General features: G+C 40.1%; 1 protein-coding gene across 1 annotated transcript in view; it reads right to left on the bottom strand.

The window, feature by feature from the left end:
* The window catches only part of C5H10orf67 (chromosome 5 C10orf67 homolog), a 112040-nt gene that overhangs the window by 46888 nt on the left and 39798 nt on the right, over window positions 1-25354 (bottom strand). Inside the window, exons 8-10 of the mRNA XM_036188878.1 lie at window positions 23846-23911; window positions 10882-10944; window positions 9564-10085 (exon numbers count right to left, since the gene is read on the bottom strand). Of these exons, the coding sequence (XP_036044771.1) occupies window positions 9564-10085; window positions 10882-10944; window positions 23846-23911 (651 nt within the window). The remainder of the gene's footprint in view (window positions 1-9563; window positions 10086-10881; window positions 10945-23845; window positions 23912-25354) is intronic.

A 25354-nucleotide genomic window follows, 5' to 3' on the forward strand; every position in this document is an offset into this window, starting at 1 on the left:
AAGATTGACCATATACTCAGCCACAAAGCAAGTCTCAACAGATAAAAAAATTGAAATAACCCCCTCTATCTTATTAGACCACCAAGAATTAAAGCTGGATTTCAACAACAACAGAAACAATAGAAAGTCCACAAACTTATGGAAACTGAACAGCTCTCTACTGAGTTACCAGTGGGTCAAGGAAGAAATAAAGAAGTTAAAAAATTACTAGAATTTAATGAAAATGAAGGCACAACATACGCAAACTTATGGGACACATTGAAAGCAGTGCTAAGAGGACAGTTTATAGCTCTAAGTGCCTTCATGAAGAACTCGGAGATATCTCATACCAGTCACTTAACAGCACTCCTGAAAGCTTTAGGACAAAACAAAGCAGACACACTGAGGAGAAGATGGCAGGAAATAATTAAACTGAGGGCTGAAATCAATACAATAGAAACAAAGAGGACAATATAAAGAAGCAACAAAGAATTGGTTCTTTGAGAAAATCAACAAAATAGATTAAACCCTTAGCTAAACTAACTAAAAGGCAGAGGGAAAATACCCAAATCAACAAAATCAGAAATGAAAAGGGGGAAATAACAACAGACATTGAGGAAATCCAAAGAATCGTTAGGTCCTACTTCAAAAACTTGTACTCCACAAAATTGGAAAATTGGAAAGAAATGGACAAATTTCTTGATAGATACCACTTGCCAAAGTTAAATCAAGATCAGATAAACAATTTAAATAGACTGATAACCCCTAAGGAAATAGAAGCAGTAATTAAAAGTCTGGCAACCAAAAAAAGCCCAGGGCCAGATAGTTTTAACACAGAATTGTACCAGACTTTCCAAGAACAGCTAATACCAATATTCCTCAAATTATTTCACAAAATAAAAACAGAAGGAACAGTGTCAAATTCTTTCTATGAGGCCACAGTCACTCTGATACACAAACCACACAAACATTCAACAAAGAAAGAGAATTATAGACTAATTTCACTCATGAACATTGATGTAAAAACACTCAATAAAATACTAACAAACAAAATCCAAGAAAAATCAAAAAGATCATCCACCATGACCAAATAGCTTAATCCCAGAGATGCAGAGATGGTTCAACATACAAAAATCTATCAATGTAATCCATCATATAAACAAACTGAAAAAAAACCCACATGATCATCTCTTTAGATAGTGAAAAAGCCTTTGACAAAATACATGATAAAAGTCTTGGAGAGATCAGGGATACAAGGAACATACCTAAACACAATAAAAGCAATACACAACAAGCCTAATGTCCACATCAGATTAAATGGAGAGAAACTCAAAGAAATTCCACTAAAATCAGGAGTAAGACAAGATTGTCCACTCTCTCCATACCTATTCAATATAGTACTTAAAAGTTATAGCTAGAGCAACAAGATAACTGAAGGAGATCAGGGGGATACAAATTGGAAAGGAAGAAGTCAAAGTATCATTATTTGTAGATGATATGACAGTGTACGTAATTGCCCCCCCCCAAAGTGTTGTGGAATATTTGTTTAACTTTGCAAAGATGTGTCGCATTCGCTTAACTATGTAAAGATGTGTTGTATATGTTTAATTATGTAAAGATGTGTTGCTCTTTTACCTTGTTTATCTAAGGCACCTGATTGATCTAACAGAAAGCTGAATGGCCAATAGCGAGAGGAGGGATAGGTGGGACTTCTGGGCAGTGACCGTAAGTAGGAGGAAGAATTTAGGCTTGGGAAGGGGAAAAAAAAGACATGCCAGGGAGATGCCAGGGGCCAGCCAGCCAGCCAGACATGAAGGAAGCAGGAAAGCAGGACATGCAGAATGAAGGAAAGGTAAAAAGCTCTGAGGCAAAATGTAGATGAATAGAACAGAACACTCAGGTTCTGGTTCCTGCTCAATGATTCTAAAAATGTTTAGTGCATGGATTCAGTCATGGAGTTATTGTTGTTTATAATATTCATGGTAGTTGCTGCTGTGACTGAGTTATTGATTGAGGTATGGTCATACACACATATAATGTATACATAATATATAATATTAGCTATATATTATACATATTATGTGTATATATAATTTATATTAACTATTGTTATATAGTTAATTATTATAATATAGTATAATAGCTATTATAGTATAGTATAAATATAGTTATAATATAACTACATCAATTATATACTATAAATAATATATTAACTATACATTATATATGTATGCATATATATGTATATATGTGTATTTATATGCATATATACACACACATATATGCATACATATGTACATAAACGTGGCTCCAGTTCATTCAATGACTTGAAAGATATATGTATTTATGTATGGATAAATACATATTATCAACAGAGAAATGATTCCTTTATAAGATTAGTAAAGTGGGGTTGCAAGCACTTGTAAAAAGTTTTTAAAGGTATTTACTCCCACCCCCTGTGGTGTGTGTGTGTGTGTGTGTGTGTGTGTGTGTGTGTGTGTGTGTGTGCAGGTTCTCCTGGAGCTGTAGTTACAGACAGTTGTGATCCCCCTAATGTGGGTGCTGGGAACCTAACTCAGATCTAACTCAGACTCTCTGCAGGAGTAGCAAGCATTCTTTTAACTGCTGAGCTATCCCTCCAGCCCTCATTTTAAAAAGGTTTTTTTAAGCTTAAATAAAATGCTTCTTTTTGCTAGGCATAGTGGTACACATCTGCAATCTTAGCACCCAGGAGACTAAGGCAGGAGGATTTTGAGGTCAATACTAGCCTCAACTACATGGTGAGACCCTGTATCATCAACAGCAAATCAGCCTCTGGTCCTTATTTACACTGCATAGGCTAACAAAACTAATAAAGACAATGGAATTGCCTAGCATCAAATCAATTTAGTGGAATATTACTGGCTACCTGAAGTTGTTTGGGAATGAAAGTTGGAAGTAAAATGCAATAATGGAGGAATAAACAACTTCCCTTTCATAATTTCAGTTTTTTGTCTCCTATAAAAACTGTTTTGTTTAGAGATGATATTGTCTAGTATAAACTGGCCTCACAGCCTGTGACCCTCTTGCTTCAGCCTCTAGAGTGCTGGAATTACACTGTACATTTGCCTGATGAATAAGCAGATTACATTAAGGAGAAGAAAACAAAAGGCATATGAAATAGAGAAAACTTTAATTACTAAAGAGAAAAAAAAAGATGTATCTTAACTCTCTAGACCAAATCTTGGGATTTGAAAAGAAAATGAAAGCCTGGAGCACTGGAGTGCAAGAAGTCACAGCTGAAGAAATGGTAGGCTGTTAGAGCTGGACCCAAGCAGGGAGCCAGCACAGTCCACATCCAGCGCCCACCTCTGGTGTGGTCCTTGCAAGCATGGATAATGATGCCACTCTGGGACAGCAGGCAATACCAAACAGCAGCATTGGTCCCAGCAATAATGGCACTGTGGATGAGCAAAGCTGTGGTAAATGATTCAGCATCTGTGGGAAAGAACCAAGGCGGGGCTCCTGTCAGAGTCCTGGGGTTAGCTCGCTGGTGAGTCAGCCAGGGTTGAAGCCCAAGAATGGGGAGCAAAGCCACCTTGCATAGTGAGGGTAAAATGTCTGCTCTGGGGGACCAAGACACTAAGGATGACACATCACATGTGGGGAGGACCTACTCAGATCTCCAATTTGGCTATTTCTTACCCTGAGAAAAACGGCAAGTCTCCAGTTTTTAACTTAGACTAAAATATTGTGAACATCACAAAATTTACATTTTCTCTCAACTAAACAAGTGAAAATCCTGGCAGGCAAGTTGGTTCTGTGGGTAAGGACACTTGGCCACTAAGTCTAAAGGACAACTCACATTCTGGGGCCCACAAGGTAGAGGGGAAGAACTGACTCTCACATGTGTGCTTTGGCATGTACACGACCCCACCCCAGATAAATAAATGTAAAACCTTTTAAAAACTGTATAAAGTCCTTCACATAACTTTTAAATATTTTTTAAAGTTTAGGAAATACTAAATGCTATTTTCACTAGCAATTTCTAGTTCCAAGAATATTGAAAATATGTGTTTAAATCATCATCAAAGTACCCAAAATAAAATTATATGGAAGACAAAAACTACCTTTAGGTTGAATTTTATTTAATTAATTAACTGATTACTGGATTTGTTTATGAGGCAGTCTCACTATGCAACCCAGGCTGGCTTCAAACTCATGGGTCCTCTGTTTCAGCCCCCAGAATGCTTGGAGTGTAACCATGCATCAGCACTCTTAGTTTAATTATAAATAGGAAATTTTTCAGGTTTTCAGTTTGGGTCTCTGAGAGCAGAAACCAAAGAGAATTTGTTTTAGCTGTATAAGTAAACTTTGTCTTTAAAGCAAAGCAAGTCATTGTAATGTGCGATCTGCAGTCATTTCCACACAGCAAAGTTATTAATCTTAAAGAAACAAAGATATAAAATTAAAGTCAGAGAGATGGCTAGGTAAATATACCTTCTGCACAAGCCTGAAAACCTGAGTTCAATCCCCAGAACCATATGTGGAGGTGTATATCTGTACCCTCGGCACTGCTGAAACAAGAGGGAGGTTGAGATAGGAGAACCTCTTGGTAGCTCCTGAGTCAGCTTGCCTGGGGTAGTTCAAAAAGGCCTTACCTCACAAGGTGGAAGGTAAGAACCAGTTTCCCTAAGTTATCCTCTGATCTTCACATGAGCATTGCAACACACACACACACACACACACACACACACACACACACACACACACCCGCACATACATACACAGCACACATGCATAAAAATATACAGTTCACATGCACACACACATACACACATGCATAAACATACAATATGCACACACAGACACAGTTCACACACACACAGAGAACACATGCACACACATACATAAAAATATACAGCACACATGCATACACACATACACAATGCATAAACACACACAGCACACACATGCATGCACACACTCGAACCATAATAAATCAGTATCAGTGAAATTATTTTACATCAACATAACTATCAAAATAGAGTTAATATCCTTTGACAGCCTGCAAGGACCACACATGTTACATCCAGGATCTCCCTCTCTGTATAACCCAGTTCCCTGGCATTCCCAGATCAACAACAAGCAAAGTTCTGGCTTCCTTCTGCTCTCTGATTTACCAGGCTCAGCCAAGGCAGAAACAAATGAAATACTGCACAATGAACAGGTACATCGCGTTCTTCCCCTACACAGTTTGTTTTAAACTTCATGCGTAATTTTGCCAAACAAAAGAGTTGAATGGTGGAGATAGCATAATTTGCTAGACAACAATAATGTGGTTACAATCATATTTTAAAAATTACTAGCTTGCAAGATGATTATAGTCCTAACTGCAAACTATTGCAAAACTATTTTACTAGTCATTATTAAATGTTACATAGTTTTTGTTCCTTTGTTTTTGGGGAGTTTTTTGTTTGTTTTTTTGTTTTGTTTTTATTTGGCCTATAGAAATTGCTTTGCATTGTGAGGAGAACAAGATTGGCCTTGTCCCTTGTCCTATTTCCCACACAGAAGGGCCCTGAGCAGACCAAAGCACATGCCATATGGCTTGTCAGCATAGACCAGGCTACCCCAAAGGAGGCTCAGAAGTCTTCCAGAGAAGCATTGACTGGGTGTGACCTTAATTAACTAATTACTTGGGGTGGGGTGAGGGGGACGGGAAACCTGGGAATCCAGTTTAACCTTGATACATAAAAACTGAGTATTTGAACTGCTTTACAGCTATCAAAAAACTAAATAAACTTTACATAAGTACCCTGTGCAAATACAAATGTTACGTTATGAAATCGTTTCTAAACTGATATCTGAAGGCGATGCGTGTGTCATGGTTTTTCAGACTGGCTAAACACTGCCCTTATCACTGGGTGCCTCCCCTGGTCAGCATGTGCACCGTTCCCACCAAATGACACACATTTCAAAAATAAGTATGATTAATTAGGAAGTGAAATGACCGCTGTAAAAGTTCCGGCAGCCAGCTTTCCATGCGGTCATTTGCACATCGTGGATATTAGAAAGCCTTTTAAAGGTCATTTAAGGAGGTCTAGCGACCCTCTTGAGTTAAACATTTAAAGGCAGTCCTAAGCAGAGTGGCTCTGACGGAGTTAATATGCACTGCAAAAGGAATCACACAGGAGGATGACCATGGGATTATGACGACTAACATAGGTGATGGCAATAACTGCAAAGCAGAAAATGTATTTAGAAATTGAATCAATTACTGTGACAGTGAGGACCAGCTTAGGTCCCCATGCCTCCCTCTTGTCCAATTTGTGCTTATTGTTAAACATTAACTTGAGAATCTCACCACTTGACAGAATGTTCCCTGAAGCTCTGGAAACCTCTAGATAACAGTTATTCCGATCAGAAGAGAGTGTGATACCAGGAGAAAAGCCAACTGAAATTGTACTTGTCAGAGACCCTAAGTTGCCTTTCCTCTCTCTTTTTGTGTCTTCCCAGTGGGAAAGTGCTGGGGGTGGGGTCTTTGCCTCACTTAATGTTGAAAGCTCAGCATGTATCTATATTGAGGGCACAGCAGCTTCTGAGCCAGATATCTAGGATTCAGTTCCAGCCTTGGGGTCATGAAGGGGGGCAGGGAGGCCGCTAGTGCAGCTGCCCCCTGCTGCTGGGACCTCAGGATGGGAGATCAGCTGCTGGGCCTGGCTGTTGATGCTGCTCTGCTGCGCTATGGCCAGAATCTAGGACCTCAGACCCCAGACACTTCTGAAAGGCACCCACTTCACTGTCCACTGACACCTTCTGGAACAAGTTGCCCAGCACCAGCTCACTGAGGAAGCCAAAGACTTGTACGAGGGCCCCTTGAATTCAGCTAAATGTCCATAAATCCTTTAAGTAACAATTTGCTTAAGTTCATTTTATGAAAAAAAATCTCCAGAATCTACCTAAAGATGGTTCAAAACCTACTTTTCAGGGATGGAAATTCACAAAGTGAAGCTTACAAGTCAGTAGCCTTCTGAGGCTACAAGGTCCCTCCTTGCCATGTTAAAAACTCCCACAGATACAAGCAGGGAGGCATAATGGCAGCCAGAGCCTACCCCTCAAAACCCTAACACCTCCTCCCTCCATGGCCCAATAGATTAGTCTCTCCTCTCTCCCCACAACACTAGGGGAGGAGACAGACCTGTACTCCTAAAAGTCTGTCTCTTTGATGTAAGCCTTCAGGGAAAAACTTCTGCTGGGGGTGGAATCTGTGGGTCTGTGCATGGTAGGCAAGTACTCTGCCACTGAGCTATATCTCCAGATGTTCCTAAAAATCTTGTTTTAGAAAAACTAGGCGGCATAACATTGTCCCCATGATCCTCGGGCAAGAAGCCCTTGCTCTTCTATCATGGTCACCCAGGGTGGCTGGTTGGTCTCTCTTCTCCTGTCACAGGTGGGTGTCACTAACCACTCAGATCAGTGCTTTAATTTTTGATTGTCAGTGTGTGTGTGTGTGTGTGTGTGTGTGTGTGTGTGTGTGTGTAGCAAGACACCTTGTTTGGCTAGGCTGGCTGGCTGGCCTGTCTCCCCTGGAATGGCGAGGGGTATGGGCATAAGCAGCCACACTTGGATTTTTACAGGAGTTCCGGGCACTCCAACTCAGATCCTCGTGCTTGTTCTACCAGCATTCTTTGACAGTTGTCCATCTTCCCAGCCCTTTGATCAGTTTTTGTTTGGTGGAAACGAAAAAATATACATCTGGATTATAAAACAGTCACTTCTAGAACTGAGCCACTGGTCAGACACGTGCAAAGTCTCTTCCTTGGAGGTTCATATAGCCTTCCACCTGACGCTACCTCCTAATTTTTACAGTGGAAACATTTATCTTTCCTTCCTTCCTTCTTTTTCTGCCTCTCCCCCATCTCTTTTATTCTTTTAGCTTTCCTGTTTTTAAGGCAGGCCTTGATGTGTAGCCCTTGCTGGCCTCAGACTTACTGCTGTAGTGTGTAGTAGAATATTATTTCAAGGTGTGCTACATTTGTTTAACTCTGTGAAGCTGTGACACTTTGCCTGTCGAAGACACCTGATGGTCCAATAGGTAGGCAGGAGAAAGGACTGGTGGGGCTGGCAGGCAGAGAGAATACATAGAAGGAGAAATCTAGGAGGAGGGATCAAAGAGGGAGCCAGAGAAGGAGGAGGACTCCAGGGGCCAGCCACCCAGCTACACAGCAAGTCATGGAGTAAGAGTAAGATTTACAGAAGTAATAGAACAGTAAAAGCCCAGAGGCAAAAGACAGATGTGTTAAGGAAAGCTGGCTAGCAACAAACCAAGATAAGGCTGGACATTCATCAATGAGAATAAGTCTCTGTGATTTATTAGGGAGCTGGGTGGCAGGCTCCCCAAAGAACAAACGAGAAAAAACATCAACAATAGTAGTGATCCTCCTGCCTCTGCCTCCTGAGTGCTGGGATTACACAGGCAAGCAACACTATACCAGTTGAGAACGATTTTTCTCATCTCTTGGTGCTTCCTTCCCTAGTGGACTGACTCCCTGCAAGAGCAACACCCAGTTTCTCTCTTCTTCACTTGGAAGGAGTGATCTATGTCTCTGATTAAATGGCTTAAGAGGCCCGTGTTCTTTCCCATCCCTTTTCAGAAGCAAGATGCACACGACTGTATAATTCTGCTCTGTTCTTACGTGTCCTGTGGATAGGCAGATTCTGCCACCTGGAGGGGAGAAAGAACACGGGGCCTGGCAGAACAAGACTCGGAACCTAGGAGATCTGAACATCCAAGTGGACACGCTATGTGAAGGGCTCTCTATTGGCCCAGTGAGTCACCAGTTGGATCTAAGGTCTTTGAAAGTCAGCCCAGAAAAGAATCTTGTCTGGCTGCACAATGTGTAGTGCCTACAGACCATGTGCACCAATGACCATCAATATCCCCATAGTGAAGCACAAAGAAGGTTCTCCCCAGGATCATTACAAAGGGCAGTCTTGGAGAATGCACTACCCAGTAATAAGCCATGCCCATTTGCTACTTGTCGCTGTTGTTAAATAACCTTACAAGAGAAACTTAGGGGAGAGAGGGCTTCTTGTTTTGGCTCTTAGTTCCAGGGTATGGCCCGCCATGAACTCAAAGCAACAAGAGGTCCCTCCCACTATATCTACAGTCAGGAAGCAGGAGAAGGTGCTTGCACTCAGCTAGCTTTCTCCTTTGTAAGCAGTCTAGAACCCACGCCTAGGGGATGGTGCCGCCATAACTGTCACAAGCCACCTGTGATAGGTTAAGAAGAGCAACAGTTTACAGCTGGTGTATATTTGTTCCCAATAGTGTTATTTCATCTAGCTGTGAGGTGTAGACACTTGTGTGACCAAGGGGACTAGATCCTTCCATGTCCTTCAGGGAGACAACCGTAATATAGTACTATACAGAAAGGAGTTAGAGATGTGTGCCCTAACAAGCACTTAGAATCTAGCTTCTCGATAGAGATTTACTATGGCTTACAAACTAACCTACACAATGCAGCCAGCTGTGAGTAACAGAAATATCATTCTGAGAAAACTAAGGCCCCCTGGCTAGCTGCCAGAACCTTTATCCCTACATGAGAGTCAGATGTGTTAGACAGTGGTCCTGGAGGATGCTGGCAGGAAGCGGGAGGCTTGAGGCTGCAGCTGGAAAAGGCTAACAAATTGGGAACCCACATGAAGTCTGGGAAGCGTGGCCAGAGGGCCGTGATGTACACGGTTCTTACATGCTTTTCCTTCTCAGGTTTTCCAAGGAAATCGGTAACAATCGAACCAACAGGTGTGGTGAGAAGAGCTACAGGGACAGTAGCTGCACCAGGAGCCGCAGCTGCACCAGGAGCCGCAGCTGCACCAGGAGCCGCAGCTGCACCAGGAGCCGCAGCTGCTTCAGGAGCCGCAGCTGCTTCAGGAGCAGGAGAGGTAGGAACGAAGGCGGCACCGACATATTTCTTTGAGATCTTCTTTTTCAGCTTCGGTGATACACTGAGGGAAGCAGAAGGTGGCCTTATAACATGTCCGTCTTCAGATAACGTCACGCTCTTGGACTGACGACTTGAAGGCCGTGAGAAGAAAGTAGAATCTCTTCCCTTGGTTGTTTTCTGTCCCCAAAGAGTCAAGAATTATTCTTATTTCATCCCTTAGATTTGTAGCTCTCCTCTACTACTTGCCCTCCCCCGAGCAAGGATCCCAGAGTGAGCAGGTTCATTCTCAGTGGATGTGAGTCTGCCCTTGTTCTGAGTTCCACAGCCCACCCTTGCCTGCCTTGATTAGCAGCTGGGATCGAATGTCCCTCTAACCCACTGTTCTAGGAAAGAAAGATAGAAACAGTTGGACATTCCCTGGCAGTACCTGTAAAAGATACAGGCCTTGTGAAACCGACGAGGTGGCAGGCTGAGCTTTGTGTCGAGGTGGGAAAAGGGCAAGGAAGCAAAAATGGGGAAAAAAGAAGGAGGAACTTGGGCCCTAGGGTTTGGAAGCAGCCTCTCTGAGGGATGGCTTGCTGGTTCCACGGTTCAGCTTCTTCTTCCCCTCCCTACGTTCTTCATTTTCTATCTTCCACATACCCATCTTGTTTCACTTGCAGATGAGTCTTTTTGAAGAATTATTTAAGTGTGTGTGTGTGTGTGTGTGTGTGTGTGTGTGTGTGTGTGTGTGTGTGTGTGTGTATGTGGTGTGGTGTCCTCAGAGTTCAGAAGAAGATGCTGGATATCCCCGGAGCTGAAGTTTGACATCATTGTGTGCTAGGGACCAGGCTCTTCTGCAAGAGTATTGCCTACTCTTGATATCCAGCATTCTTTTAAACGCATGTATGAGAAAGCAGTGGTGTGAATAGTATCTTGAATGCAGAGAGACAGCATGACAGTAGAGATAGATAGATGATGATAGAGTCCATACAACCTTGGTGCTGATGCTGGCATACTTCCTTCTTATTTCCATGTCTTCTTTCTGCCTATTGATCTGTAAAAAAACAAGGCCATACCATCTGTTATCATTTGCAAAGATTAAAACAGAGAAATCATTACAAAACATCTTAAACAGATTATATGCTGAATGCTAATTAGAAAACAAACTTATACCTAGAAAAAGGCCCTTAAAATAAAAACAGAAATACATGTAAGTGTGGATATTTCAATTAGCATCTATTTACTGCTCCCCGCCCGCCCACCCCCAACACACACAAGGTTTCTCTGTGTAGTTTCGCGCCTTTCCTGGAACTCACTTTGTAGACCAGACCAGGCTGGCCTCGAACTCACAGAGATCTGCCTGCCTCTGCCTCCGGAGTGCTGGGATTAAAGGCATGTGCCACCACCACCCAGCTTATTGGGCTGGAGAGATGGCTCAGCCATTAAAGGCTAGGCTCACAACCAAAAATATTTACTGCTTTTATGTATAATAGATTATATAGATTCATGTGTTGTTTGCTTGTGATGTGATATTTTTATACATCATTGTATTATTATAAGTCTTGTAATTAAAAAAAAAACAAGATAATTTAACATCTAAATCTCAACAATATAAAGGACAAACTTTTACTTTAAAAATTAATACTGATTTCCAGGTATAAAAATAATTGTATCAAAATATATTAATGCATGCTTCAATAAAACTGATTTGCTTAATATGAATTTTAAATAATGCCAATGATTCTAATTATGACTAAACTTATTTGAAATAAAAAAGGTGATGGGAAACACATGTGACCATTCATCTCATTACATATTGAGCCTTCTCACTTTAAGCAGTTATCAGAACTTGCTAGAAATGTGTCTTATAACATCTTGCTGACAGTCACTAATGCCTGTGAAGGTATATATCAAGTAGTAGCTGTGGCTGTGAAGTTAAACCTAATATTATAGTTAAGCCCTATTGCAACAGTGTAAAAATAGTTTTCTCCATAACCTTCAACATAGCCATTGTCAAATTCAATCCAGTTTTCAAGGATTTCAAAAATTCCTTAGCATTCTGAAATAGCATTCGTTCTGCTATACACAACGGGATCACTTCACAGTGGACTACATTTGTAAATATTCAACAGCCATTCATGATAATAACTCTCAGGAAACTAGTAATAAAAGAAAGCTCCTAAATTTGACAAATGCGTGCCTGAGAAAACAGACAAGCTATATACTTATTGATGAACTAATGGCCTATTCTTCCATAAATCTAGGAACAGGACATAACTGCTATTGAATGTCATACTGGCAGTCTTAGCTATTGTAATAAGACACTGTAAGGAAAATAAAAAAGCATAAAGATAAGTACTTATAGACTTTGTTAACATACCAAAATCCAAAAGAATCTACAAAACTATGACTGTGACTAATAAATTAATCCATCAAGGCTTCAAGATACAACACTGATAGAAAAGTAAACTGTGCTTTTATTTTATTTTATTTGTATTTTTTTTTTTTTTTTGAGATAGGATTTCTGTGTTTAGCCCTGGCTGTCCTGGAATTTGCTCTTGGAGCCCAGGATGGCCTTGAACTGATAGAGATCTGCCTGCCTCTGCCTCCCAACTGCTGGGATTAAAGGCATGTACCCCCACAGCCCAGACAATTGTGCTTTTTATATTAATATTAAGAATTAAAAATTAAAAATCTAAAAAAATTCCATCTACAACAGTTTCAAAACTACAAAAGAATTTGAAACAAATTTAACACAATAGGTAAAAATCTCAATACTCAATGACATATTGTTGGTAAGCATTAAAGACCTAAATGAATAGCTACATATCCCTATGTATGAATTGGATGATATAAAGTAGGGTCTACTAAAACACCAATCTTTGCAACATAAACATTGATTCTAAAACCCTGTATGAACATGGAGCATCTGCAGTTTTTCTGGTGAGTTTTACAGGAGGACAAAGCCAGGGGAGCTGCTGTACACTCTCTGAAGCCTTGCAAAGCTCTTGTAACTGGGAGCATAGCACTAGGGTGGGGACTGACATGCCGTTCGATGACAGAATAAGGAAGTCCAAAACACTCATTTGATTCTTTTAAAGGCTCCACCATGAGAAATCCAGTGAAAGAAAACGTCTTTTCTGCAAATGGTATTGTAATAAATGGATAACCATTCAGAAAAAATAAGAAATTTCCCCCTTCTCTCACTTAATACAGAACAAATTATTTATGTGAATAGTATTCATTAAAAAGCTAAAATCAGGGAGAAGGGGCTTGGACCTGCCTCTGCTAAATGTACCAGGCTCTGCTGACTCCCCATGGGAGGCCTTACCTCGTTGGAGGAGGGAATGGGGGGTAGGTTGGGAGGGGAGGCTAGAGGAGAAGGAGGAGGGAAGAGAGGGGGATCTGTGGTTGGCATGTAAAATGAATAAAAAATTCCTTAATAAAACAATTATATATATATATAAAAAATTCCTTAATAAAACAATTATATATATATGTAAAGAAAACATAAGGACTGTTTCCCTGAATAGAAATCCATAAATTGGGCTTTAAAGAGTTTAATGTGTGTGTGTGTGTGTGTGTGTGTGTGTGTTATATGCATGTGTGTGCGTGCAAATACACACACACACACACACACACACACACACACACACACACACGAATGCTGGTATCCTTAGAGTTCAAAAGAAGATGCTGGATCCTCTGGGGCTTGAGTTTGACATCATTGTGTGCTAGGCTCTTCTGCAAGAGTATTGCCTACTCTTGATATCCAGCATTCTTTTAAACGCATGTATGAGAAAGCAGTGGTGTGCATAGTGTCTTGAATGCAGAGAGACAGCATGATAGTAGAGATAGATAGATGATGATAGAGTCCATACAACCTTGGTGCTGATGCTGGCATACTTCCTTCTTATTTCCATGTCTCCTTTCATCTGGGGGCTGGAGAGAAGGCTCAGTGTTTAAGAGTGCTGACTACTCTTCCATTGGACCCGGTTCAATTCCCAGCACCCACATGGCAGCTCACAACTGTCCGTAACTACAGTTCTAGGGGACCTGACACTCTTACACAGCAAAACACTAGTAATGCAAATTAAAAAAAGAGTTTAGTTACCAAACACATTATTGGTCCCCAGCACCCACATTAGTTAGTGGCTCACAATGGCCTGCAACTGCAGCTCCAGAAAATTTCAGCACCTTCTTCTGGCTTCCTTGAGCACCTGTACTCATATGTACTCCCCATACACATTATTAAATTTTTAAATATTATTTTTTTAATGAATGAAAAAGTACAACTGGGTAGAAAATATCTAGAACTATATATTAGAAAGGTTGCCATTTAGGAAACAGTTTATTGGTTGTGTTGTAGTTACATATTTGGCTTTTTATCAACTACCAGATTTTGTATGGTTATTCAGTTTGCCGGCATTTCCTCACCAATGGTCAGCTCAGTGCTTTAAAATGGACAGTCATTTTGAAATAAATTTGAAAAAAAATAGAGATTCATATGTAACTGTAATAAATGTGAGATCTTCTGATATGTTTTACCGAATTTCCCCAATAGAAACATTTTGCAAAGTATAGGGAGTATAATATCTCTATCAGAAATTTGATGTGAGCACAGAGGATATAGGCGTCACTGTCCCTTCTCTGACCTGCGAGACTCCTGATTCTCAGACCATCTGTTTCCTAATTCTCAAGTGAATGTCAACATGGCATGAATCCACGCTAGCCAAGTGGCCCACACTCCTCTGACCTTATTTAGATGTTGTGTGTGTGTGTTTGCATGTGTGTGTTTACTTCTATGAAATTTGATCCCATGCACAGATTTGGATATCCTCTACTACAGTCAATGGTACAAAACAATCCCATGACTCTGGGTTACCTTTTAAGAGCCACACCCACCTCTACCACACCCAGCCTCTCTCTCCCCATCATCTCTAACCCCGGCAAACACTGTTGTAATTTGTACCCAATTTCTAAATTGTATCTTTTCAAAAAGATAAAAAATATATAAAAATTATAAAAAATGGAATGGTGCAAAGGGCGTGTGTGTTACCCTAGTGGCCCTGCCTTTCCATCTAGCAGGATCCTCTTGAGGTCAATCCAAGTTGTTGCCTGTGTCACAAGTTTATTTCTGTTCTTTGTGCAATTGTCCCATGTGATATAGAGAGCCATAGTTCAATCATTCAACTGCCTAAGGGTGTAAGGGCTGCTTCCAGCCCTTAACTACTATGAGTAAAGTTAATGAATATTTTTGTGCATGAACGTAGGTGTTCATTTTCCTCTGTGGAAAATTCATGGGTATGATTGCTGGATGGTGTAATTACATGTTTAGTTCTTAAGAAATGGCCATACTTTCCCTTATGTTTTGGAGTTTTCCTTTATTCTTGCCAACTTTACAATTATTGCTATTTTCCTTTCTTTTTAAAAACAAACTATTTAATAGGATTGTAGTAGTATCTTCCTGTGTCTTAGCCCTGCTTTCCCTCCTGGTTAATGAGATTGGCCATCTTTTCAAATGAATATCTGTTTATGTATTTTGACTACCTTCTAATTGGATTTACTATTGTGTTTTGAGAAATCTTTATGTATTCTAGATACTACACTTTTAGTGGATATATGATTTGAGAATATTGTCTCTTTCAAGTGTACAGTTTGTCTTTCCATCTGCTCCACGTGTTCTTTCATGGAGCAAAAGCTGCTAATTGCACTGACTTGGACTTGAACATTATGTATTCCTAGAAAGCTATGTTTTGATGCAATACCAATGTGGTATTGCACAAAGTGGAGACTTTGAGAGGTTACACACACACACACACACACACACACACACACACACACACACACTACATATTTTAAGAGGATTTATTAGAATGGCTTATGGGCTGTTCTCCAGCTAGTCCAACAATGGCTGTCTACCAATGGAAAGTCCAAGAATCCAGACCAATCCAGACTGGATGTCAGCTGGTCTTCAGAATATGCCAGAATCCTGAAGAAGTAGATTAATGCCAATGAAGAAATGGACTTGCCAGTGAGAGCTAGTGCCAACAGGCAAAGAGAGTAAGCTTCCTTCTTCCATGTCCTTTATATAGGATGCCAGCAGAGGGTGTGACCCTCCAGATAAAAAGTGGATCTTCTCTCCTCAAAAGATCCAGATGAGAAAGGGATCTTCCCACTTCCAATGATTTAATTATGGAAAAAAAATACCTCAGGTGTACTCAGACACTTGGGTTTTAGTTAATTCCAGATGTAGTTAAATTGACAACGAAGAATAGCCACCATAACTGTTTTGTAAAAGTTGAATTATCTTCCACACTAAAAATAAACCTTATTTAACCACAACTCATAAATCCTCTTCTATGCAACAGATTTCCATTTACCAGTATTTGTTACTGTCTGTATTTAGATTTGTTATCGTGGGGAAACTAATCTTATAAACTCATTGGGAAGTGCTATTTCCTTTCCCAGAACACACTGTGAGAAGCTACAAATGTTTGATAGAAATTTCTGGTGAAAACATTGAAACCTGGAGTTTTCTTTTCACAGGAATTGCTTCAGGTTTTGTGGGTGGTGACTTGTTTGCTGTTGATGTTGGTTTTCTTTTCTTTTGCTTTTTTGAAAGGATGTTTCACTGTGTAACCCTGGCCTGGCTCATTGGTCTGGAACTTTCTGTGTAGATCGGAATGGACTCAAGTTCACAGAAAACTGCCTTCATTGGCCTCCCAATTGCTTCCGTTCTTAGCATTGAGAAAGCTATGAACATAAAATTGTGTGTTGTTGTTTTTCCTGATTGTCTTTAAAAACCTTAGCTCTTTATAAGAACTTTCTACAGTGTGTTTTGATCATATTCACCCTTCTCCCTTCTTTACCCACCCAACTTTGTGCTCCCCCCCCATTTCTCTCCATCTATCAAGTCCAGTTTGTGCTGGTCATATTTTCTTAAAGGTGTGGCCTTCCATTGGAGCATGGTTGACTTACCAGGGGCCATATTCTTAAAGGTAACGGACTCTTCCTTTCCTAATACCTCAGCTCCTCACTTCTGGATAGGACTTCATGTCTACCTACCCTTTCCATGCTGAGATCTATATGGCTTCAGTCTGCACTGGATCTGTGTATACTATCACAATTACTGAGTTCATGTGGACAATGGCCCTTTGTTGCCTAGTCTGGAAGACACTGCTTCCTTTTATTCATCCACTGCCTCTGTCTCTTTCACTGTCTGCTCCCTCTTTTGCAGTGACTCCTGAGCCTTGGGATGAGAGGATGTGATACAGATGTCCAGTTTTCTTGAATGTTGCACTTATCTTGATATCTCATTTCATCCTCATTTTGGAGTTTCAACCCATCTCTTTATACATGTGTTAGTGTTGGTACAGATTTATCAATTGTACTGATTTCATTGAAAAACTCATCTCTTTGTTGATTGACTTCTGTTATTTTTCCATTTTCAGTTTTAATGATCTCTGCTATGATCTTTGTTATTTGCCTTTTTTTGTGTGTTGATTTGAGTCTATTTTGTTCTTTTTTCAATTTCTTGGGGGTAGGCAGATGATTGCTTTCTGACTTCTTTTGTCTCTTAGTTCTATATCCCTTTCAGTACTACTCTATGTATGTATTACATATTTGGTATGTCTTACATTTAATTCTGTTTTTAAACATTTACATCAAGTCATGTTTGGAGATGTGTTGTTTAATGGCCAAGTCTTTGGAGATTTTCCTCTTTTCTTTCCTCAAGTCTTTGGATACATTATGACTATAGAACATGCTGTTTTGAACACATTCTGGTTTATATTATGACTCTTGATGCCACAGACTCTTGAGAAAATACATATTCTACTGCAGCTATACAGTGTCTTCTATAGAACAATTAAACCTTTGATAGCTTGTATTTTACATGTCTCAGTTTAGCTATATTCATGGTGATTTCATCTATTAGTTCAATCATTGGCTGAGAGTTTTAAAATGTTCCCAGTCATATTGTGGATTTATCTATTTGCTTTTTCAGCTCTTCAGCTCCACAAATACCTGCTCCTTATGCTGTCTTATACCCCATATGCATTTGGGATCATTGTGTCTTCTTGGCAGACAGATTTTTTTTAAAAAAATCACTTTCCTTTACAGTAATTCTTTTTTCTCCTCCAGTCTACTTTGTCTGAAGTTGTTGAGGTCAATCTTGTTTTGTTTTTAAATTGTTTACAGACTACTTTTTCTATTTGCTTTCAACTTACTTGTGTAATGGGAGTTAGTGAATTTCTTGTATGTAGTATACTATTGGGTTGTAATTTCTTATCCTATTCTTTGTTGTTGTTGTTGTTGTTGTTGTTTTTTAACTTGATGTCCTTGGCTCTTTACAGTTACAGAAATTATAAATATAAAACTCCTTCTACCATTTTATTGTTTTTTTTTCCTTTTTGGTTTTCATCCTGTTTCTTTTCTCTTACTCTCTATTGGCTACTGAGATGATTTTAAAGATTTTACTGATGTTTTAAAACTTATTTCTTAATTTTACTTATTTCTAGTTTTTTTAAAATTGTGGTACTTTGTACAGTTTTCTTGGAGTTACAACAGGTATCCAAATCTACATATAGAATTTATAACAACATTGAGAGAAGTGTAAAATTTTTTTCCTTTTTTATTTTTTTAGGAGGATGATCAACCAGCCAGCCTGTTGCTCGGGCATCACACTTGTCCCTTTAAAGTAGATTGGTTTTCAACATTTCTTCTGCATAGATGGAGGGTAGAACATTAGATGGTATTACAATGTCTTAACAACTGTGAAAGCCAATTTCAACAACTTACAGACCAGTCTGCAGTCATGCTCACCCACACTGTTGCTCTCACACACTCTCTTAATGTTCTCCTCTTTCTGTTGTCATTATTGCTGGGTGATAACTTCCTTTAAATAAGAAATGTTATTGAATCTGTGCTCTGTTATAATACAATTCATTCAAAGTCCTATCATTTTCCTCTGGCTACAATTCTTTTCCTCTGGTCTCTTGTCTGGAATTTAATTATAATGTGACCTACAGTGGGTTTCTTTAGATATATTCTACTTTGAGATTTCTTGGTTTCTTAAATCAGTTTATGACTCTCATCAAATTTAGAATGGGATCAGCCATAATGTGTCAGGATACAAAATTAACATAATAGAAATCAATAGTCATCCTATATGTCAATGGCAAACATACTGAGAAAGAAATCAAAGAAACAATCCCATTCACAATGGCACCATCTTGCCCAATACCTTGGAATAAAATGAACCAAGGAAAAGAGAGACTTCTACAATGAAAACTTTGAAATGAAATTGGGAAAGACAGTAGAAAATGGAGAGGCTTCCTATCATTACAGATTGGTAGGGTTAACATTGTGAAATGGCCATCCTGCCAAGAGCAATCTACAGAGTTATTGTAATATACATCAAAATTTGAGCTCTATTCTTCACAGAAACAGACAAAAAAAAACAATATTAAAATTCATTTAGAAGCTGGGCAGTGGCGGCACACACCTTTAGTCTTAACACTTGGGAGGTAGAGGCAGGCAGATCTCTGAGTTCGAGGCCAGCCTGGTCTAGAGAGTGAGTTCCAGAACAGCTAGAACTGTTACACTGAGAAACTTTACCTCAAAAACCAAAACCAAAACCAAAACCAAATAAAAAAAATTCATATGGAAGCACAAATGACTCTAGATAGTGAGAAACAATTCTGGGTAAAAGAATAATGCTAGAGATATCACCATATCTGACTTCAAGTCATACTACAAAGCTATTGTGAGACAAATAGCATGGTCCTGGCATAAAGCAGACATACAAACCAATGGAGTAGAACAGAGGATTTAAGTCCATGAAACTACAGCTCCACAATTTTTGACAAAGATGCCAAAGTACACATTGAAAAAGACATAGCATCTTCAACAAACAGTGCTGAGGAAACTGGATACCCGCATGAAGAATAGTGAAACTTGATCATCCCAACTTAATAAAAGTAAAGTCATACTATTTAATAGACACTAACAGGAAGGGTTGAAAAGAGGGCGTTCAGGTATGAGACATAGCATGAGGTATTTGATTTCACCAATAGTCAACAAAACAGGTTAAAATCATAAACTTAAATATTATACATACCAGACTGACTGGTTAAAAACAAAATCTTTAAAAAAAAATCCCCAAATACTAATTGTTTGCAAAATTGGGAGGCTGTGGAACTTTCCTATGGTGATGTCAGTACTATGCATCAGTAGAGTTAATTTTGAAAATTATTTAGCAAATAAGGAATTAACATTAAATTACAATGCATAGACTCATACATGGTGCCAGGATACAAGCACAAAAAGGCTCAGGATGGCAAGGGCCACCAGGTGGAAACCTTCAGAATGTCTCTTCACTATAGGAAAAATGGCATCCATTGTGGGAATCGTTCTGGAATCAGCATCCTGATGACACCAACGAGAGGAGAAGAGAAGAGATGTCACCGGCAGAGCTCAGGCCCTCATGCTTGTATGGCAAGTGCCTTACATGCCGAGCCAGCTCTCTAGCCCCATGTGTGGGACTTTCTGCCTGAGCCTAACATTAATAGCACAGTCCATTGAGATACAGCAATGTAGCCGGGCGTGGTGGAACACTGTGGTCCTTTGACTTGGGGGCTGAGACAGGAGGATCACAAGTTTTAGGCCTGACTGAGCTAGATGACAGGATCCTGCCTCAAAAACATAATAAAGAATAATGAAAAGAATATATATATAGAGAGAGAAATGTAGTACTAATGTAACATTCTAACAACAGTGTGCCAAGGAAAAGTTATTAGTGAAGGGTTACTAGTTATTAATTACTAGAAAAGAAGAGGATCAAAAGCATAAAAGAGCAGACATTTCCTTTACAACTGGCTAGGCATATTTTCAACTTATTATTAAATAGTATAGCAGATATCAAAGTGTGGCTCAAGGATCCTCAAAGTCCCTAAAGCCATTTGGAATTCTGTAAATTGTAAATTATTTTCATGACAATATGGTGCTAATTACTTAAATCATTCATAGCGCTCCTGAGTGTACAGTGCAGATTTTTAGAGGCTATGTGAACACCAATTAATGGAGGGAGTTCTTCCTATCATCAGCTTTGCCCTCTGCCCTTTTGACTGTATAATTAGTACAGGTGGAGCAGGACTTTCTGCTGTCTAGGACTTCAGGGGACACACTGGACTGACAAGTGGGCAGTGAGAACATGAGAGTAGAATGCCTTTGACAGTGTGGTATACAGTGACCAGTCACTCACCACCACTGCTCATTTGGTGCTAGTCTTCCCAGAATTTTGGGATCAATGCGGTTTTGCTCAGATCACAGGAAAGATCTGTTTCCCAAACACTGCCGTATCACACACATTAGGACTGGGGGGGGACTTGAAACATGCATTAAAAGGAATTTGGACACCTGGAGCCCAGTTACAGAAGCAAGTGGACCTCAGGAGTCTGCTAGTGCTGTGTCCCCAGAATGTGTCCCCGTCTGTCTTGACTCTAGGCACACTGAGAAAGCAGAGAGAGATGAAACATATGACTAACAGGTCAAGGAAAGAGCTTGGTCAAGTTCTTTTCTGATGGGGAACCCTCTCCTTTGTGCACTTTAAGACACATGAAAAGCATTCACTTAGGAGCTGTAGAAAGGTGCAGAACTATTTCCTGCATTTTTTCAAAGCCCCTTCTAGGGCTACAAGTTCTCCATATGTTACTGCAGGGATATGAAACTGCCCTCCCCCCACCCGCCGTGCCCTCCAAAAAACTTGTGTGTTAAAGGCTAGGTCTGCAGAAAATGGACCCAATCATGGAGAAGCTATTGGGTCATGAGTACTCTGACCTAATCAACGGATTTGTATACTGAGGGATTAATAAGTAACCAGCATTATTAAGAGGTAGTTGACACTTCAAGGTGACACTTTAGCTAGAAAATATATGAAGCATGCCCTTAGGGACTATATCTTTTCCTGGGTCCCCCTGTTGGCCTCTTCCTGACATCTTACGTTCCACCATTTCTGCCCCCAGATGTTCTACCTCATCACAGGTTTAGAAACAATAAACCTAGAGGGCCACAATCTGGAACCTTGGAAACTATGGGCCAAAATGAGTCTTTTCTCCTTCGATTTCTCAAATACTAGTCTAGTGACAATTCTAACATATCACATGTGATTGCTTGCCTATGCTTATTGTAGTGGTATTGTTTTTTTAGATATGCATTGACGTTTTATATGGGACTCTTAAAAGGCCAGAAAAATATTTTGGGAAACAGTCACAGAAAACTAAAGAACAGAAAACCTTCCGTGAGAAATTTGATGTTTATAAAATAACAGCCAGTTCCTCTTTCCTCCACTCCTTTTCAACATACTCCATCACTCTATATGGATAAACAACATGGTATGAAACAACAGTGCCCAGGACCTCCAAAGTCACCTCCCTCTAATGCAGCATCAGTGCCTAGGGGAGATGGAGGGAAGCAAGTCCAACATGCCAACCTTGGTCCAGAGGACAGACTTCAGCTCACGCCCCTACTGAAAACTGGAACCGCCCCGAAACTAGTTCTAAGCATACTAAAAACTCTAGTATTGTCCTATTTTTTGTTTTTGTTTTTGTTTTTTTTGTTTTTTGTTTTTTTTTTCTAGGCAGGCTCTTGCTGCTTGGCAACAAGCTTGGGGCTCAACAAACTCCTAAACAACAAAATAAAATGGGATTGGTTCCCCTGTGGGCGATACAATAGCACCCGTTGAACACTTACAGTTTTTAAAAAAGAAAGGGCCATGGGGTCTACTCCCAGTACAGGCACAAATTCACTGCTGGAGGGCTTCGGTTCTTCTCAACTGCGGCTGACAAACTAACAATGTCACATTTACTTCCCACCCAATAAAAACACTCCCCTTTAATCACTATGTGTATATTTAACTTTTGGAGGCAGAGGCTGGGCTTCGCTAGAAGAGCAAAGAAGACAGACTGTGGGAATACCAGAAATCTACCAAGTGGACTCAAAGGAGGGAAGCTTTTTATATGTAGGTATTTAAAATTAAAGGACCAAGCAACGCATTTGCTAACACGTGGTGTTTGTGAAAAGTGGGTCTTAATTTTTCCCCCTCGCCTGCATTCCCAAGTTGGTTTCATAGAAGGCTTCATTGTAATCCAGGACCATTGTTTTGCATTAATTTCTATGACAAGGAACCCAAAACACAGGGTGCCCGAGAGTAACAAAACAGGGTTGGGAGACAGTCACAACTTGGCACAAGTGTGACAAGCTTTGAAAAAGCAAATGTTTCACTATCCGAAGTGGTGTGGCTTTCCTGGAGCAACCTTGTCTCCTGCAGACAGAGTCATATTCTTTCCAAGCACATTGGAGACCCAAGTCAAGCTGTGTTTTATTTTTTATTATAATAAACACAGTTTACTGTAACAAAGACGTACCAGCGGCGATCAGCTGACAGCCAGTGCAGCACCAGGGGCTGGTGGCGAGGGCCTGGGGGTGGGGAGTCAACTGATAAAAGACCAGCCGTCTGGAAAGTTCCCTTTAAAGAACTTGAAAAGGCAGTGTTGTCTTATGAGACCACCACAGAATGCCAAACTATCTAGCTGGGCTCCTTTCTTGTTGTCACTTACTGCAATTTGTAACTAAAAACAGCAAATCCTTCAAAATCCTGGGCTCTCAGACTTCATTTTGCTTTCAGATTTCCAGGATAAAATGAAAATAGTTTATACACTGTTTTAAGTGGTCATACTGTTTCTTCCCCAGAGTTTACTTCCAGCTTAACATACCATCATTCAAAATTTTCCTTCAAACGCCTACTTAAACGTCTCTACAGTTATCTGTACACTTAGGATTTTGATGAAGGAGGAACAAATTGTTCACAGCAAAGTTGCAAGGGAAGCGCCTAACACATTCAGGTTATTAAAGTCTCAAATTCAGATTCCTTAGGGGGATATAAATCATCTTACCAAATCTTGCATGGCAAGTTTTTCGCAATCCAGCTCGTATCTCAGTCTGTCTCTACTGTCCATTAACTGTAATAGAGAGAAATGAGGCATTTTGACTAAAGATAAGAACACAACACCTAAAATGTTTTCCTCAGTAGAATGTGCTAAAAACACATTTTAATATAGGAGAAAAATGGATCCCAATGTGATCAAAGGAAAAATTAATTTCCTACAGATTATTATGTTCTGATAATATTATTATATAGCCAAGCTAATATACAAAAACAATGCTAATGTACTTACAATTTTCCTTGCTACCCTCAGATATGACATCATCATATAAGGCAGTGAATCAATCTATCCCCCATAACAACTTTGCTAAACTTTCTGTATGGCACATTCTCTTCCTTCATGTTTTTGTGTTATATTTATCTGTGTATCTAACTATATTCATATTGGCTGAAAATACTCCTTAAAAATCATACATTTTACCTCTATCCTCATGTAGCTTTTGTTTTCTTTTTTTTGGGGGGGGGAGGGTTTCAAACAATCTCTGTTTATATCAGTAAAATTCAAACCTTAATTCAGACCTCTGTTAAACTCAATCAATTAATTATGTTTACTAATCTGATAGCTGTCTCCAGAGCCATTCTTCACGACTCTGTATTGTCTTCTGTTTATCCTGGTCACGTGTTGACTTGCCCCCTCGGCTCAGGTCCCCTCTCCCCACTTCCTAGTCATCTTGATGAAACACAAGTCTGCCTGTTTCTCCAGGGACTCAGAAGGCATCCAACCCCTTGGCATGAGTAACCCTTTCCTGTGTGCCTGACCTTTACCACCCTTCCCTTGTGAACAGCCCAAGTGAAACCACACAACTTGCCCCTTAAGAAGTGGCTTCTAACAATCCTTAGGATTTCCTTCTGGACTCTCAGTTTTTCCTGCCAAGCTCTGTCTGGCTTCTGGGAAGCAGCTCAATGCCTTGCCTTCAGCCAGCTTTGATCTCCTACCACCCAAGCTAGGCACACTTGCTGTAGCCTCCCCAGCTTGCTGGGCATCACATTTGGATGGTCCCCTCTGCCTCCTGGTGTGCCACCTACTAGAATGAAGTTTCAAGTAGGGACTGCTTCGAGGTGGCAGTGGATGGAGACAGGCTTCAAGACTCTGTTGTTCAGTCACCTGAACTAAAACACAGAGGCTACTGAAGTCCATACTGTAGGGCACTTACCCTTGGCAGAAGGCGAAGTCGGCTTACCCAAACTCAGACCCATTTTCAACTTCTTTTTCAATTGCATCTACCAATTAAAGAAGGGAACTTGTGCCTTAGTTGAAGCGTTTGAGCTTGTTTTTTCCCCATTGGTTCTTGTTCTGTCTGCCTCTTCCCCGGGCTCTAGGCTTCCTCTTTGTGCTACACAATGAATTCTCACTTTGGCTTCTCAACAGGTCCCTATTATAATAGTCAGCCACGTCACATTTCAGAAAGTCCTGGAATACACGTCACACCACTCACTCATCAACACACTTGGCCGCCAG

The sequence above is a fragment of the Onychomys torridus genome, chromosome 5 (genome assembly GCF_903995425.1).
Source record: "Onychomys torridus chromosome 5, mOncTor1.1, whole genome shotgun sequence".
NCBI classification, from domain to species: domain Eukaryota; kingdom Metazoa; phylum Chordata; class Mammalia; order Rodentia; family Cricetidae; genus Onychomys; species Onychomys torridus.